At 42.6% G+C, this 18,940-nt stretch overlaps 1 protein-coding gene across 1 annotated transcript in view; it reads right to left on the bottom strand.

The window, feature by feature from the left end:
- GDPD1 (glycerophosphodiester phosphodiesterase domain containing 1) overlaps positions 1 to 9,777 on the bottom strand; it is a 60,911-nt gene extending 51,134 nt beyond the window's left edge. Inside the window, exon 1 of the mRNA XM_075263894.1 lies at positions 9,179 to 9,777. Coding sequence (XP_075119995.1) covers positions 9,179 to 9,314 — 136 coding nt within the window. The 5' untranslated portion in view covers positions 9,315 to 9,777. The remainder of the gene's footprint in view (positions 1 to 9,178) is intronic.
- Between the last annotated feature and the right edge of the window lie 9,163 nt (positions 9,778 to 18,940).

Genomic DNA, 18,940 nt, shown 5'->3' with positions numbered 1-18,940 from the left:
TATACTGCTAGAAAGCAGACAGTGCGCTAAATTCAGCGCACTGTCGGCTTTCCCATTATGTGTTCTGGGGCTGGAGATATCGGTGCCGTTAGTTTTGGCACCGATCTCTTCCCACTGTCAGAAGGATGTTCCTGACAGTCTAGTTGGGCTGTGAGGAACGCCTCTCCTGACAGTACTGGTCCATAGACTTGTACTGTGGTGGGGAGTGGGTTCCAGATTATGACAATACAGCATATATCTGTATATTTGGGAAGTTACCTTCAAGAAGAAGTTGAAAAGGTTCTCAGCACCCTGCAAATCAAGGTAAAAGGGTTTTTCCAACCCTAATTTTTATACATAAGAGACAATATTTCTTGAGTATTCATATAACATGACTTAACATCCTGAACTCCAAACAGCTGTCCATGTTACTGAATGCAGTATGCAGAAGTGCTCATATAACAGCTAGATCCACTACGCTCACAGCTGTCGGCAAATATTCTTCACCCCCGTAAGAAGTCTAACCATGGTATTAAGTTTCATTTGTTAACAATAATGCAGTCGGGAATCGGGAATTTTTTTGTAGTGTCACTAGTGAGAAGAATACCCTTTTCACTTGGGATAGTTTACTCAGGGTTCAGATATCTAACACAATTGAATTTACCGTAGTTTACATATGTCAAACACACAGGGTTTTAGAGTACTATTTTCAAGTGTTTCTACACAGGGGTACTCTCTACTAAAGAAAAAATACTAAAACCTAACTTTTAATTACTTCTGTTAAGACATTCACTAAATAGCACCCAGTGATCAATCCCAAAATCAAATAGTGTATAAAAAAAAGACATTTGATGTTCATTCATCCCAGTTTGGCTCCCACTCTAGTATCAAATTCGTTGGTTGAGCCCAGGTAGATGGTGTATCCACTAGTCAGCATCCCAGCCAACTGTAATCTAGCAACTGTATGCTGAAGTCACTTTTATAACCTGGCAGATATACCTAGTAGTGAGAGATAGTGGTAGTGACAGGTGTTGAGCTAGGTCAACCTATTACTTATAGCTCCCCCAAAAACACACTATACTCTACCCCTATATAGAATTCAGATATATGTATAGATATAAAGCAACGGTATTCTGCCTCCTAGTATTGTGCTAGCCTTCCTCTACGCGTTTCATCACTTGACTCATCAGGAGTATACATAGAAATTGCTAGTTTCGGATAATTTGCAGTGAAAACCACAATTCCTGGGGCCTTGATGGTAGTAGACCCCAGTACTCGTGTAGGTATGACCTACACGAGTACTGGAGTCTATCCGAAACTAGCAATTTCTATGTATCCTCCTGATGAGTCAAGTGACGAAACGCGTAGAGGAAGGCTAGCACAATACTAGGAGACAGAATATCGTTGCTTTATATCGTTCCTGACGAAGGCTGCATAGCTGAAACGCGCGTCAGGTACTGGGGAGTGAGTGCCTGTCTTGACTTGTATACCTGACTTGTATACCTCCTATATTGGCAACATGGGTAAGCCACAGTGCTATTAAACCTGTATATAGTGGTATAGGATACATGTGAACCTATGTTGTTATACAGTCCTATGAAAAAGTTTGAGCACCCCTATTAATCTTAATCATTTTTAGTTCTAAATATTTTGGTGTTTGCAACAGCCATTTCAGTTTGATATATCTAATAACTGATGGACACAGTAATATTTCAGGATTGAAATGAGGTTTATTGTACTAACAGAAAATGTGCAATATGCATTAAACCAAAATTTGACCGGTGCGAAAGTATGGGCACCCTTATCATTTTATTGATTTGAATTCCCCTAACTACTTTTTACTGACTTACTGAAGCACAAAATTGGTTTTGTAACCTCAGTGAGCTTTGACCTTCATAACCAGATGTATCCAATCATAAGAAAAGGTATTTAAGGTGGCCAATTGCAAGTTGTTCTCCTATTTGAATCTCCTCTGAAGAGTGGCATCATGGGCTACTCAAAACAACTCTCAAATGATCTGAAAACAAAGATTGTTCAACATAGTTGTTCAGGGGAAGCATACAAAAAGTTGTCTCAGAGATTTAACCTGTCAGTTTCCACTGTGAGGAACATAGTAAGGAAATGGAAGACCACAGGGACAGTTCTTGTTAAGCCCAGAAGTGGCAGGCCAAGAAAAATATCAGAAAGGCAGAGAAGAAGAATGGTGAGAACAGTCAAGGACAATCCACAGACCACCTCCAAAGAGCTGCAGCATCATCTTGCTGCAGATGGTGTCACTGTGCATCGGTCAACTATACAGCGCACTTTGCACAAATAGAAGCTGTATGGGAGAGTGATGAGAAAGAAGCCGTTTCTGCACGTACGCCACAAATAGAGTTGCCTGAGGTATGAAAAAGCACATTTGGACAAGGCAGCTTCATTTTGGAAACAAAAATTGAGTTGTTTGGTTATAAAAAAAGGCGTTATGCATGGCGTCCAAAAAGAAACAGCATTCCAAGAAAAACACATGCTACCCACTGTAAAATTTGGTGGAGGTTCCATCATGCTTTGGGGCTGTGTGGCCAATGCCGGCATCGGGAATCTTGTTAAAGTTGAGGGTCGCATGGATTCCACTCAGTATCAGCAGATTCTTGAGAATAATGTTCAAGAATCAGTGACGAAGTTGAAGTTACGCCGGGGATGGATATTTCAGCAAGACAATGATCCAAAACACCGCTCCAAATCCTCAGGCATTCATGCAGAGGAACAATTACAATGTTCTGGAATGGCCATCCCAGTCCCCAGACCTGAATATCATTGAACATCTGTGGGATGATTTGAAGCGGGCTGTCCATGCTCGGCGACCATCTAACTTAACTGAACTTGAATTGTTTGTCCAAAATACCTTTAGCCAGGATCCAGGAACTGATTAAAAGCTACAGGAAGCGACTAGAGGCTGTTATCTTTGCAAAAGGAGGATGTACTAAATATTAATGTCACTTTTCTGTTGAGGTGCCCATACTTTTGCACCGGTCAAATTTTGGTTTAATGCATATTGCACATTTTCTGTTAGTACAATAAACCTCATTTCAATCCTGAAATATTACTGTGTCCATCAGTTATTAGATATATCAAACTGAAATGGCTGTTGCAAACACCAAAATATTTAGAACAAAAAATGATTAAGATTAATAGGGGTGCCCAAACTTTTTCATAGGACTGTAGTCACCAATGTGTGTGTATTAATGCTATTACTTTAATGGATAGGAGACATATATTGGACCACATGGTAACTTTAAACTTCTAGCATTTTCTTTGAGCTGTTGTGGCAATGTGTATAACTTTGTGGCCAATCATGATATATACCTCAGCGGCTATTGATACTATTGCTATGTGTATATAATGCCCCCACACGGTGTATAAAGGACTCCAATGCTGAGCTCCTTTCTGGCATTAGCTTAATCCATGTGCATTCCATTGTATGTAAATACTTAAAGGGACCACAAACCATCTGCTGCACTTCACTTTTACCCAGTCAGTTTGTATTTGTAGATTCCCCTTCTAATGTCCATCTTTTATATATATGTGTATGATGTAATAAATAAAATTATGACAAGTTTATTGACCTAAACTGGATGTGTAGTATATTCTTTTTATACTAAGTGTCATACTCACGATTGCTTTTCTTGTGGATATTTATGTGTATGGTGAGGACACAGATTTCTTTAGGGCTTGGTATAGTTTAAAGGAACCCATGCATTTATGCATATACTTTAGGTTGCTTATTTTTGGTTGGTTGTCTATCAGTGACTGTAAAATACTGCGTTTTTTTTTCCCACGGCATTTCCACCACGGCCAAACCAGATCATTTACGCCACGGGGGAAGGTCCCGGCCTAAAATAAATGTGCTGGGTAGTCATGAGTGGATATGATAGTTGCTTTAGGTCGAAATTCTGGCTATTCAGTGACTAGTGACATGAGCCAAATGTATAAAACCGGAAATGTGTTTTATAGCAAGCTGAATGCTATCTGATAAAAGGTACAAAGGCCAACCATACATCAATAGCTATGGTACATTATGCACGGTACGATAGAACATGATCATATATACAACATCTTCTACTGACTTTACGAGCTGAGGTTACAACTATATTCTGACTGTTCACAAAACTAAAGTAATTTGCATTTGTGCTGCGGTAAAGTCGTTTTCTGGTTTGCCTATTGTTTGGATATGCAGCTAACAATGTTGTAGAGCAGCCCATACAGAATGTCACAAGGAATAGCAATGTGGTTCCTCGCACCTGTCAAACAAGAGCCTGATCATAGACAAGGCTTACACAAACTGTGTATGTAATAGTGTACGCTGTGTATTATTGCTAGGACATCTGTTTAAAATCAAACAAAACTGTCTGAATGGGTAAGGGTATCCATATAAGATCATTGACCACAAAAAGAAATAACTCAATGCGAACATGTTATTAGAATTGAATGAAAATTTCTCTGTGTGAATACAATGATGATATACGTAAGTGATAATGGTATTAGAGTAAAAGGAAAACGTTATTGGGGGGGAAACTGTCCATCTGAAAGGAGGATGTAGTACCCTATTAGGTTGCCCCTATCCTGGATAAAATTTGAGATTTGGTTGGGCATGGAGGCATGCAGGTTTCATATGGTATCCTCGGTTATATTTGCCAATACAAGTTGCAGTTGGGCTTGTAGATCCTGTATACTCGTAGCTGCAGGATGTCCTGCACATATTGCTGAACTGTTAAGTGTCCCTCAAATCACTACTAGGAATGAATGACCAGCAGTTAAGAAAGAGTGTCGCCCATAAGGGCTAGTTCACACGTGGGCAAAGGGGAGTTTTTTGACAGCGGATTTCGCTTCAAAATCAGCCCCTTAACAGAAGCAGGACTGAAGCGCACACCATGAGATCTCCATAATAAAACGCGACAGTTCTGGAATCCAAAGCATAACCCGGATTCGGTTCCAATCCATTGCAGTCCGAGTTTCTGATTCAAGTGTGCATGCCCTCACATAACCACTGATCCCAATACCACTAACAGCTAGGTCCAAATGGCCTAGATCGTGAACAATTCATCAAAACTTCCTGCTTCTCTAAATCCTATGATGTGCTCCCTATTAAGTCTGTAAAATGGGCAAAATGTCTTCATGTGTATTCTACATGCATGTCTACCAGTCAATGATCTCTTACCATGAGTTACACTACCCAAAAGTAACTTCTGAGAGAATTCTTACAGTGCAGCGGAGAAAGCACTTTTACAACCCTCTTATGGCAAGTCCCAGTGTCTAACTTGACCACATGTAACTACATGCCAACATTTGCAGCAGTCTGACAATTTAATCTGGGTGTGTTATTTATTTGTTTTTTTTGTCGATGAAAGTATTTTTTGCAGTCTACTATTGCTATATTTGTCTCCATTGCTAAAAGAAATCTATGAAACATAACATATAAAACATTCACTGACAAGAGTCTATTGGCAGAGGCTTGTATATGTAGCCTATACAGTAGAAAATGAAGGTTCTACACCACAGAGTTGCAAATTCCATATGGTACCTCCTGTGAGAAGGTGACAGGCAGACTGCTGGAGTCCCGCTATATCAGCCCCAGGTTTCTGACCTATGTGTAGTCCAGTGCAGGTCTTGAATAGGCCTCAGCCCCAGGTGTAGGTCCTGGGCTTGTTACTGGGCCATAAAAGGCTGCAGAGCCTGCACTTCAGGGCAGATCCTGGAAGGAGAGGAGGTGCCTGGGTCTGTCCTGACACACTGTGAGTCTGGTGAGACTGTATTGCGTTATTTTTGTTTACTAATGTGGTTGGTAGTAAGCCACACATACAGTTAGTACTTTATTGTTTAGCTAGAGCTCGGACAAGCAGAGTTTTTTTTTCACCTTCTTTCGCCTGAAGTTAAGGCTGTATTTTATTTTGCTCATTTTGTGCCTGATGTAAAGGTTTATTTATTTTGCCATCTTTAAATAAACCTGTTTGCTACAGATTTTGTGTCCATGTCTCTGACTGGTTGGGTCCGCACCATTGCTGCTACCGAGTTACCTTCCCCACGGTCCATAATGCAGTTTGCAATTGAGCCAAGATTTTGCTTCCTGTTCCCATGAGGATCACAATATATCATTTTCCCATATCAGAATCACACTCTTAGAAAATCAAATTAACCTATCAGTAGATTTTTGGAGAACAACAAGAAACAAAAGTAGTGTAAACCCACCTAACTGCTGGGAGAAAGTACAAACTCTACAGCGCCAATGTTTCAGTCCGGAACATTGCAGACCATTAGTGAGAATTTTATGTACATGATGTTTAGAGAAATGCCTATTCTTGTACTGTACTTCTGGTATAGTAGCCAAACCGGTCAGCAGAATCTCAGTGTCATGTGCTTTATTCTATATCAATATAGGCTGTGACATGGGTGCCATGTTGTGCTGGGCATAGCCTGGATATTGTGCCCTGCAGCTGTTCTCTATCATATTGTCTCTTAGTGACAAGTGCATTGCAGCTGTTCTTATAATGAATGCAGAGATCAAGTGTATAACTGACTACTGGTTGTGGGGAACAGCAGGTGTTCACATTTGGACATATGCAATATGTAAAGCTTTACTGCACTTGAAAAGCTAAAACTCAACACAAACAGGCAAGCAGATCTCCAAACACAAGAGGTTTTGTCTACAATCCACAAAGCATGAAATAACATGTGGGCTGCACAATGATACAATAAATATCACTCACATTGTAGCTTTGAGTTATAATGAACAACTGCAAATAAAGCCATTTCTTATTCAATATGTATCAAATATTACAGATAATTTAAAATACTGGGACTGGGACACAGGTTTTCCAATCCCAAAAGGATTTTTTGTGCTGATCATATATCCTCAGACCCCACACAGATCGTTTGTTACGGCAGCCTCCAGGCACTTGAAGTTACAGCATTAGCGCTGGTTCCAGGGCAGTGCATCACTATTATAGGATTAGGAGAGCCTGTAGGTGCTCCCTATCTACTACTGTAAAGACTATAGGAGCAGATGATCTGTGTAGGGTCTGGGTGTCAGTACCCCAAACATCACAAACTGCTGATCTATACTCTGGACAGGTCATAAGTAGGAAAAATCCTTTTGGGGCTGAACAACCCCTTTAGGCCTTATTGACACTTCCGCATTTCATGTCCGTATGGCAGGCGCATTTTTCACAGACGCCAAATGTACCCATTCATTTTAATGTGATTATTCATGCAAGGTCTGCAAAAAAACAGAAGCATGTCCTTGTTTTTTTTTTTTCACTGATGCATCAATAAATGTATATTGGTCCATAAAAAAAAGAGAGAAATCAGAAATATAGAACATTTTTTTAAAAAATGATCTGCTTTACACACATGAATAACATTACTACCATGGACAGCACACCATCCACAAATGAGTGAGGTGGGCGGCTGTTGGTGAAAAGCATGGACCTTGGATGCGGACGTGTGAATAAGGCCGTCAAGAGACCTTTACAGGAGCCAATAACCAGTGAAATGAGTATTCACTCTTCTCCAGCCATGTGTCTGTGTAAATTGCCCTGGAATCAGCAATACAACCATGTAAGGTTGTTGCCAGATGGTATTCCAGGAACCCCATGTGGAAGTACCCAAAAAGCTCCTTTATAAAGGGCCCTAATAAACTTGCTATATCAGCACTTGGCACTTGTCCTAGGTAGCAATCTGCCCGCACAACAGCACGGAACATAAAGCAGGAACAGAGCCGGAACACAAACACATACATGAAGATGAATTACACGCTTCCTCATTTATCTATTCTATTAGCTCTAGTAGTTTAGTGTCAAATTCTATTTTCTGTGATAGAAAGTAACTCTCTGGACACTGAGGTTGGTTTTAGACTACCTGAGACAAACTGGGAGTGTTTGTGAGTGATCAAACAAATTTTCACTAGTTGAACAAATTTTTTTTTTTTTTTTTAAGGCTAGGTTCACACTTGCACCCAATCTCCATTCGAGATTTCCATCCCGAATCCGCTTAAAAAATACAAGCAGGTCTTTTATCTCCGTATTTTTGAGTGGAAACCCAGCATTATAGGGGCCCACAGGTAACCACTTTTTTTTAAAGCAGATTAGATTTCCATCCATTGGCTCCCCAAATAGTCCTCATAAACTGAAACCCAAACACAAGCGTGAACCCAGCGTAACCTTGTTTTTAATAACACTATTATCTTTCTTCAAGACTATCATATTAAAATGCTATTGTTCACATCTATGTTGTAGACTTCATCACTTACGTTAAAAATCATGACCAAAATAACGCACAATCTCCCAAAATGGAGACCAGAAAGACCCCATTAAGGCAATGGGGTCCATCGTGCACTCATTGTGTCCATCATGCAGCAGATTTGGTACTTTCATTGTTTTTGTGATTCTGTTTCAATATGGCCGTGTGTCCGTCTGATGCAGATCTGTCACAAATAGCTGGATGAAAAAGTGCTGGGAGTCCTACTTTTTCACCTGGCAATTTCGGCAAAAAAAAAAAAAGGGACCCCATTATAGTCAATGGGGTCCCTTGGGTTCATGTTCATCACTGTGGGGAACCGATATTGTCAAATTTTCCATTCTTTTAGCCCTCCAATGGACCAAAAGAAGGGGAATGAAAGAACAGATGTGAAAGAATACAAATAGCAAAGCAGATGTGAACAGGGCTTATTGCATCATAATATACCTGTACTTCATGCTATGCAAACCACAATGGACCCTCATATCCACTACTGGAGTCTGCCATATGCCAAAACCATGCTATGTACATTCCAAGTTATTTGGGGACTAGAAACTAAAAATGGTGTTAGAAATGTTCTCAGATTTTGATCTATTGCTTTTTCTAGTTATATGTGATGGGTGGTGACAGATGTGTATTGTCAGGGGTGCAAAGTTACATAAAATTGTACTTATCGCTACATTTTAGGGCACACTGTTACTGTCACCCTATCTTGGCCGATGACACAAGGCTGTTCATGGTGTCAGGAATATGTATTGCATTTCAGCTATTATTTAGTTGGAGAGAATTTCTGACAACTTCTCAAGGTCATAGTTAAAGAAATCTATAGATATTACCCAAAGACCCTGACATGTGTGATCAGCAGGTAGTTGTCAGTGCCATGACACATGTGCATGTGGGGGGGATAGTGAGCATCCTAAATCCTTACCTCCCCGGTGGGAGATGTGTCTGCAGCGGAACTTCTGCTGTTTCTTCTTATGTAGGAGGATGGGGAATTTCAGGAGCAGCGCTGATGTGACCAGATAACCCCCCAGGGTGGTCAGTATGTAGAAGGCAGTAGACATGTTGCTATGGACGATTCGATCGCGTTGTGTCAGGTAGGTCTGGACGGGGAGATCGGTGCGATCAGATTGGGCTGCTGTGTAGGATGGCTTTTCTCCTGGCTGTAGGTGCTGGTCAGTGAGATCCCATAGCAGACTGTATCTGATGTGTCTTGCTGCAGATCCTGCTGGAGATTATAGAGGTATCTCCTCCCAGTGATCTGCTGCTCTGGGCGCAGAGACAGCACAGCAGAAGAGACTCCTCACACCGCTCATAAGAAGCTCTCAGCTGCTATGTGTAACTGCTCAATGCCAGGAGGATGGCAGCTTGTGGGGCTCTGGTGCTGATCCACAATATCCAGGTCTTCTCCGTTACACACGTCCTAGTCCGTCTCGTTGGATATAATGTGGCTGCAGTCAGTGTTGTGCTCTGCCCGGCAGGCTGGGTGCACTGCAGCAGCTTCCTCTCTTAGCCGGTTTATCTACACTTGTCACTGCCAGAGTACTGCGCCTGCGCACTCCCGCCTCGACGGCTGACAATACAACAAAGATTAGGAGTACGCATGCGCAGTGCTAAGGTTTACATCCAGTTACCAGACAGAGCCGCTCTACAGAGAGATGTAATAAGCTACGACTATAAACAACAAGCTCTTCCGCTCATGTCAGGGCAGAGATAGCAGTGCTTGTGATGGCTGCTGGCTGTATAGCCGTGCACTCCTTACAAATAGGCCAGGGTAATACACCCTAAACGTCTGGTACTGGCCTCTATGGCTAAAATCCAACCAACCAATCCATCCATTCAACCGCCAATGTTGAGAAGACTTTCAGCTATAGTCAGGCTGTACAGAAACTGCGCTACTGTATGCTACTCTGTTTCTATACTCCTGAAGAAGACAATGGGATGTCAAATGGATGAATTTCAGTTTTTACACAAGTCAGAAATCCAGTTTTAAGATGAACATCATTCCGTTTCACATCAGTTAGAAATGGATCCAAAGATGAAGAAAAGCAACTCAGTTTTTTTGATGATTCTTGATGACAAACTTTGAGAATCAAATGTGTTCTCAAAATGGCTGTGTGTGACTAAGTCTTAACAGAAACTCTTTGGATAAGCCATAAAAGTCTGGAAAAACCCCTTACGGTTAAGGCCCTACGTTGCAGAATCACAAATTTTTTTGTTGCAGATTTTGTTGTGTTTTTTTTCAGCCAAAGCCAAGACTAGACTAAGCAGAAGTTAGAAGTATAAGAGCTTTCTATATATTTCTGATTCCATTTGTAGCCACTCCTGGCTTTGGCTCAAAAAACTGCAACAAAATCTGCAACAACAAAAAAAAAGCTGCATTTCCACAACGTGGGGCCTTTGCAGAAACGCAGCTTTTTTTTTGTTGCAGGACTTTTCACGTTACCAGGCAAATGTCTTATTCATGTGCTGTGACTATAACAAACTGTACACCTGAATGTCCATCACATGACCATGGTCAGAATTTCAGCCATTAGAGATAATCAGAATGAATGACAGCAAACAGAGGTCTAGAAAACTGTGAGGAATTGATACAGAAAGTATATTGGAAAATTGTATAACTTTTTATTATACAGTGAGATTTGTCTCTTGATATTGGTCTGAAAGTGGTCAATCCCTTTAAAGAGGACCTTTCATCAGATCGGGCACATGCAGTTTTATATGGAAAGCTGACAGTGCGCTGAATTCAGCGCACTGTCGGCTTTCCCGATCTGTGCCCGGTGTAAAGCGCTATCGGTCCTGGTACCGTAGCGCTTTACAGTCAGAATGGTGTTTCTGACACTTAGCCAGGGACGCCCTTCTGCCCAGCAGCGCCTATCGCGCTGTATAGTGTGAGCGGGGAGGAACGCCCCCTCCCTCTGCTTACAGTGCTCGCCCATAGACAAGTATTATCAGGAGCGGGAGGGGGGAGTTACTCCCCGCTCCACAGTACAGCGCAATAGGCGCTGTTGGGCAGAAGGTCAGGAACGCTCTTCTGACTGTAAAACCCTACGGGACCGATAGCGCTTTACACCAGGCACAGATCGGGAAAGCTGAATTCAGCGCACTGTCAGCTTTCCAGCAGTATATAAAACTGCATGTGCTACCTGCACCTGAAGCTTTAAACATAACCTTTCGCAGAAGTCTCATTTTGTTATGAATATTAACAGATCGCTTCCTCAGGGGATATTCATAGCCTTTTGCCATTTGGGGGTAACTTGGTGAAAAAAGGTTAAAGGGAACCTTGTCCAGACGAATTGAGACTGTAAAATACTCACAGATCGTTAATAAAACAAAAAAAGCCCAAAAAACCTGTGCAGTGGTTCAGTAAAGCTGATAAAAGTACACCTTGTTTACACAGCGCAAGTGTGAGACCTTGGGTTCATGTGCAGTGAAGCCTAGATGGTACCTCCACCTGCTTTACTGAACCACTGCACAGGAGCACCAAAGATAAATTTGATGCAAAACATCTACATTTTTAATGCAGGTACAAATAATTTTATATCACAGCTACTGGGGATACTTAACCCCAAGTCATCAAAGACCTGTGGGTGATGTAGTGTCCCAAATAACAGGTTCCCTTTAAGAAACACTGTCCTAGGAGAAACAGAGTACTTGTCTGTAATCATCTCATCTCTCCCCATTCCTATTGAAATAAGCATGCACTCTCAGCCACTGCAAACGCTGGGGATGTCGCTGTTGCCTAAATTCTATAACCCAATTACTTGGCTCTTAAGCATACCTCACCACTTCTTTAAGAATCCAGTCCACCCTTCCAAAGACAATACTTTCTAAATAAAAGGTCATTCTGATTGTGAAAAACCCTTCCAGCTAGTAATATGAGCTAAGAGCCCTTGAGTACACTGAAGATTAGAGGCTTCATATCTCCCTGGAGCAATGTAAATTGCTGTTAGGAGCTTTCTAAAAAAAAAAAAAAATATGTGGAATTTTTTTTTGTTTTCAACTGTAATTTTATTAAAATTTACAATATAATAAACAAATGAATAAAAAACTACACAAGAATAAACACAATAAGGGTGAATTCACACTGAGTAAACGCTAGCTTATTCTGAACGTAAAACACGTTCAGAATAAGCGGCGTCTAAAGCAGCTCCATTCATTTCTATGGGAGCGGGGATACGAGCGCTCCCCATAGAAATGAATGGGCTGTTTCTTTCACTCCGTGCAGTCCCATTGAAGTGAATGGGGAGTGCCGGCGTATACGGCAAGCTCTGCTCATGCCGGAGCGTACACGCCAGCACTCCCCATTCACTTCAATGGGACTGCACGGAGTGAAAGAAGCAGCCCATTCATTTCTATGGGGAGCGCTCGTATCCCCGCTCCCATAGAAATGAATGGAGCTGCTTTAGACGCCGCTTATTCTGAACGTGTTTTACGTTCAGAATAAGCTAGCGTTTACTCAGTGTGAATGCACCCTAAAAGGGAAAACCAATAAAAAGAAGGGTGGAACAGATAAAACGCCAGGACAAGGAAGGACAAACAAAGGATAGAGGAAAGGGGAAAGAGGTCAGAGATCCTACAGCTATCAATAGGTATCCCATGGGGAATAGACTGAGTCAAAGGCCATCACTGTATTATTTAGACGAGGTGTCAGATATTCAAAGTTATGGAAGTTCTAGGCTTGGGCAATGAGGTCAGGAATTGATGGGGGGGGGGAGGGTAACTGACTTCCAGTGTAAAGCTATGAGAGATTTAGCTGCTGTGCAGAGGTAAAGGAAGAGTTTGGCAGACTTCTTCCCCATCTGTCTCAGTGGCAGTTTAAGCAAATGAATAAAGGGGTCCAATAGTACCAATTGTAGAAAGAGATTGTCAGCAATGGCTTTGACCCCCCCCCCCCCCCAATAATCTCATACCAATCCCAGAATATATGAGCCTATGGACAAATTACATCTCCAGCAAAGTGAGGGGATCATAGGATTCAGGGAATGGAGAAAAGCAGGGGTATGTTACCAGGGCATGAGTATCTCATATTGCACTTACCGAAAAGTCACACAAGCAGAGGATTTAGTTGCCCGTGACCATATAATCTGCTATTGTGCTGAATAAATCGTCTGGCCTAGGGTTTCTTCCCACCTAATCACCTATGTGTAGATAAGTGGGAGCCGGACCCTCAGGAGATGATAGGAGTTGATAAATGGCAGAGATAAGCACTTAGTAGAGGTACCTGACAATTTCTCAAAGGCAGTAGCGGTAGAGACCTGCAGAGAGCCAAAAGGGAAAATACATAGTGGACAACTTGACTATAATGGAAACACTTGGTTTGAGGGGGGGGGGTCCATGTTAAAGTGCGATAATCAAGGGGCCTGAACGCCAGAGTCACAGGGTCAACCATATCAGCCAATCTAAAGAGGCCACCCCTGGACCAAGGGAGTACCATAGAAGCCAAAAGCTTTTCCCCAGTAGAAGCATATTGTATAAGAAGGAAATCATAGAATGTTTCTGTGAGGCGAGGGAAAATAGGCCGGAGCATGTACACCAAATCACCCTTGTAAAGCATATGGGAACCAATGTGAAGATCAGGAAGGGAGGTGTATTATCCAATCCACAAGAGAGCATTAGTTTGCATGGGAGCAAGCCACAGCTTCTCAACCTCCATCCACTTTGTATATGCCTGAGATGCGGACCAAAAGAGTGGGTGGCCCAATAGAAATGAAGGAGGTGTGGAACCAACCAACCAACTTCTAACTCCCTTCCCCACCAACATAACGAATATAGGGATCCAATGAAGTTTAGCATTACAAATTAATTGGAATATAATAATATAGATAGAAAAAATTGGAATATAGCCCTCTGCAAGTCACAAAGGTCTGAACAGGGGAGGGGGATTGCCTCTAGAAGGGTCTCAAAGGAATATAACAGTTTAGGGAGCAGTGTTATTTTTACAGCAGAGATCCTACCCAGAAGAGAAATATGTAAGGGGTGCAACTTATCCAACAGCATCTTGAGCTTACAGAACAAGCAGGAAAAATTTACAGAGTAGAGCGGAGTATAGGAAAGAGAGAGATGGATTCCTAAGTATTTAAATCGACTGTTTCCACCACTGAAAGTCAAAATTGCTTCATAGCAACTGTACAATTGAATCAAAAATATTGAGCAGGAAGGCCTCCAACTTAGAAGAGCTAACTTTGTAGCCCAATAGTTGACCATAGTCTTGGAGGGTTTTCATGAGGGAAGGTAGGTAGGTGTAAGGATTGCTGAGAGTAAGAAGGACATAGTAAAGAAAGAGGGACATATTCCCTGTCCTGAATCCTAATCCCTGTTAATATCAGCTCAATACAGTGCGCAAAAATTAGAGAAGAAAGGAGGCAGCCCTGCCGGGTGCCATTTATGATGGGGAGGGTGCTGGAGGAGGAGTGGGGGAGTTTCAGTGCAGCTGAGGGAGTAGAACACAATGCTCAAATAGCCTGAAGGCACTCACCCTGAAAGCCAAAAGTTTCAAAGGAAGCCATCATGAACACCCAATCAATGTGGTGTAAGCCGATGGTTGGTCAGGTAATGGAGGGGGTGTATATCTCACCCAGACTAATCAGGTGGGTGAGATGAGAAAACTCCAGAAGGAATGTTTGTTCTCAGCAGACAACTTTCGTCTGCTGAGCATTTTGGTAAATGCTCAGTATTGGGCTGGATTTTTAGGAATGGCAGGTAGGTTGGTAGTGGGACCTGTCATTCAACCCCCCCTCCAGTCCACACTTTGGGTATGTTCCGGCAGCGACTCAGCTGCAGAGAGTCTGCTCATCAAGGAGGCTTAAGAAGCCAGCTCCAGCAGCAACACTTTGCCAGAGCTTGGCTGGAGAGATGACAGAGAGGTCATATTTTTGGAGCTGTGTCCTGAATGATTCTACTGGCTTTTTCATTTCTGTTATTCTAGGTGAGGTAACCTATTCTTATGTGTAGTTAGAGCCTAGCCGGGCAGGGATTTATTTTTGTATTTTTTTCCTTTTGTTGCTGCACTATATGTTTGAATGAAAATAAACCTTTGTTTTGGACTAAAGAATCTGGACTGTGTGTCTATGCCACCCCACCTAGCAACCCCAGACCCTGATAGTGGTCAAACTCCTTTTCTGCATCGAAGCCTAAGAGGGCGGGAGTCGAAAGAGTGGTCCACAGTCCTTCTTTTGTTATCTCCACCCTGACAACGGGGAATGAAGCCCACCTGGTCCTTGTGTACAAGAGAGGAGAGACACACATATAGTCGATTAGGCAAGAATTTCGTAAATAGTTTTAATTCCGCATTTAGCAGAGCAATGGGCCTATAGCTAGAACACTCCTGGAAGTGCAGCATAGACGGCAGATAAAGGTGCGCTCCAGGAAAGAGTTGAATAAACGTCTCAGATGGTCAGCCTGAAAAGTCTTACAAATAAGTGAACTCATCTGGGCCCAGAGCTTTATCCTTTGGAAGGTCTTTCAGTATCTCCTCAACCTCCTCATCTGTAAACGGTGCGTTAAGGGAGGGAAAACCACAAGCGACCAGAAATTCCCACGTACACTGTGTCGAGACCCAATGGGAAGGGAGGTTGTACAGTTTTGTAAAATAGTTGAAGGCGGCTGTGGTGATGGTGTCGGGATGAAGTTGAGTGGTATCCTTAGCATTGCGCACCGCATGTGGGATGGAGGTGACGTAAGAGTCTCCTAGGCCATGACAGTATGTGCCTTATTGCCCGATTCATAGTGGCGCTAGTGAGTGTATAAGAGAAGGCAATGTGCTGCATAGTGTGCTAAATCTCCTAGGTGAGCCCTGGCACCCCTAACCAATGGGTAGCAATATTAAGAGAAATACAAATGATAGAGTAAGTCTCACCCAGTTCACAGAGAGTTGAGAGGAACCACCAGTACATACCAGATGGAGGGCCATCATCATGGAGGCGAGATGTATCAACCTGACTCTGGACCTAAAAGGAAGTTGAGAGAGGGAGGAAGGGGAGGAGAAGGACAGACAGGAGAGACAAACAGAGACTAGGAAAAACATAGAAATATTGACAGAACATAGCATAAAACACCCACAAACAAGTGAATCTTAGACGGGACTAAATGTCCTGATATGGGGCATATATATAGAGGGTCAAAGGTGATAACCAGACAGGACCAAATATAACCACAGAGGGGAAACACAGCAGGTCAGAGCACCGGATCAAGGTCCTCAAGGTGCCGATGAATGTCTTTAACCACAGCGGATTGGGAGAGGACTGTGGATTGTACCTGAGAAATTTAGGCCCTTGTGGCCTCATGGTCTTCCTCCAAGGTTTCAACTCTAGAAGCAATGTGATGGAGGTCCCTCTGCACCATTGATATTTTGGCATAACATGTCAGTGCCTTCTGCAACAGGGTACTGATAATAGTGCTTTGTCTGGAGTTGAACCAAACATCAGACCAGTTCGGTAGATCCTGTTAGGAGGGTATCCTGGAGCTGCAGCATGCCTTTCTAGCAGAGTAGGGCTTGCATCTTCTTGTCCTGAGGTGTCATAGGGGGACATACTGGGTGTAGCCGCAAGGTTTTCTTCTTCTACCTAAGTTCCTAGAGGAGTAGTTAGAAGAGTGAGTGTCATAACGGAACCTCTGGAGTTGGTCAGAGCGGTCTCAGCTGCAGGAGGTGAGAGGTGCTAATAAAGCAGGATCAACCTGTGGAAGTGGAGGAGTGCTGAGGTGCAGCAGGAGACACACAATCTACAGAAAACATGGCGCCAACATCTTTTTCAGAGGGGCCAGCAGTGCCGACACCTTCAGCAGGAATTGGCAGTGACCATTCTCCATGCCCCATAGATGAAGGAGGGGTGGATCTGGGCCTCTTTGGAAGCTCCAGGACCATGCATCCTAAACCATTGTGCTTCAGGCCACAACCCCCATGTTTTTAAACAGAAGTTACTGTGGGGGGCTAATAACATCTTATGAAAAATTGTGTATAGAGGTGGGGGCTGAAATTGTTCTATCTGTCCAGAGATGAGCAATTTGGAGACTTGCCAGACTGGTTATGTAAATACTATGCTCTGTGTATTGGGTGATGCTATCGTACAAAGGATGGGGACAGATCGTCTGGAACCAGGGGCATTGTTAGGAAAGGATCAAAGACCAAAGACCCTTTTAAAGATAAAGGGACAAGAGAAGGGTAATTAAGCTAATTGTCTCCAACAAGGATGTCTATTGTCTTTAGAATACCATGAGATAGACATCTAGGGTGTGTATTTGAGACATGTGCTGATGGCTGCCATTTTGATTGATACCATGTGACCACCATGCGGTCACTGACTCCATTTTAGAGTAGAGCTAGCCCTCAGGGGGGTGTGACCTCTCTCCAGTTTCTTATCCAATAGATATGCATCAGGGCTATTGTTACAAACTTCTCCACCAATAGATGTTAGGCTAATTATACTAGCCAATCCTGTTCTGTCTATGCCATGTGATATATACTTTGTTCTAGCCACCATTAAACAGAACTCTTTTTATACACCACCATCTTGTGTCTTAATCAGTTCTCCAGGCTTAAAGAAGATGGCTGCAGTCCATCTAGGCCTGTTAATTAATTTTCCTTTACAGACAGCATATCTCTGGGGTATTATGATTCCCCCAACATTACTTACATTTAATCTTGAAAATAAACTTGAAATTCTTAGTCATTTTAATCAAACAGTAGAAGCTCCTTAAATTGTAACTTCAGTCAATGGATTATCTTCATTAACATTACGTGCTGGACCTGTGCACAGAGAACCTACCGTTGAGTTACAGCTAGGTATTGTCCAGCAGCAGAAGTGTAACCTGGCACGTATGACACCACACTAGGCCTCCACAGCCAGAATGCAAGTCCAAGTCTTAGACTTAGATATTGAAGGCCTACTTTTAGGACAGCCAATGGAAGAACAAAAGGACGGCGCTCTCAGGTCCAAAGGAATTTATTCAAAAAGAAGATTGCACTATAAATTCCTTTGGACCTGAGAGCGCCGTCCTTTTGTTCTTCCATTGGTGCATCCTCCTGGTTTTTGACCAGTGTTATAGAGACGTGCTGCCACTCTCACTCTGACGAAGCCTAATATTGCTGAAAACGGAGTTGTGAACGGAGTCACAACCCGATCAGGTGAGAGGCCACCAGGTCCTGAGTTCTTTTCATAAACACCAGATAATTCATCTATATATTTATAATAGACCATCTACACTATAAGTGTGCTCGGTGTCTCTCTATTCTCTACTTTTAGGACAGGTCATCAATATCATATTGCTGGGGGTCACACACCCAGAATGCTCTCTGTTCATCTGTCACCTCATCTGTACAGTGTACAGAGCCAAAAGCTGTCTGTGCACAGCATATTGGCAGTTCTGGAATATTCCCAACTCCCATTCAAGTGAAAAGGAATTGAGCTGCAATAGCATGGCATGGCCACTACAGGTTGTGGAGCAGTCAGTTTCCTGCTTCATACACTGTACAGAACCAGCAGCTGAGCAGTGAGGGTGCCAAGTATTAGACACCCTCTGATCTAATATCTATAACTCATCCTAAGGATTGTCCATCAGTGTCTTGGACAGTCTCTTTATGGTGTCCACACCTTCTCAAATACTGTCAGCCCATAATTATTTTGGGTAACCACCGAAAAAAAAAAAGAAAAATAATAATCATTGTGTAACATCTTGAAGATGACATTACTCC

Source organism: Leptodactylus fuscus, chromosome 2, assembly GCF_031893055.1.
Source record: "Leptodactylus fuscus isolate aLepFus1 chromosome 2, aLepFus1.hap2, whole genome shotgun sequence".
Taxonomy (NCBI): Eukaryota; Metazoa; Chordata; class Amphibia; order Anura; family Leptodactylidae; genus Leptodactylus; species Leptodactylus fuscus.
This window is presented reverse-complemented; position numbering and strand designations above follow the sequence as displayed.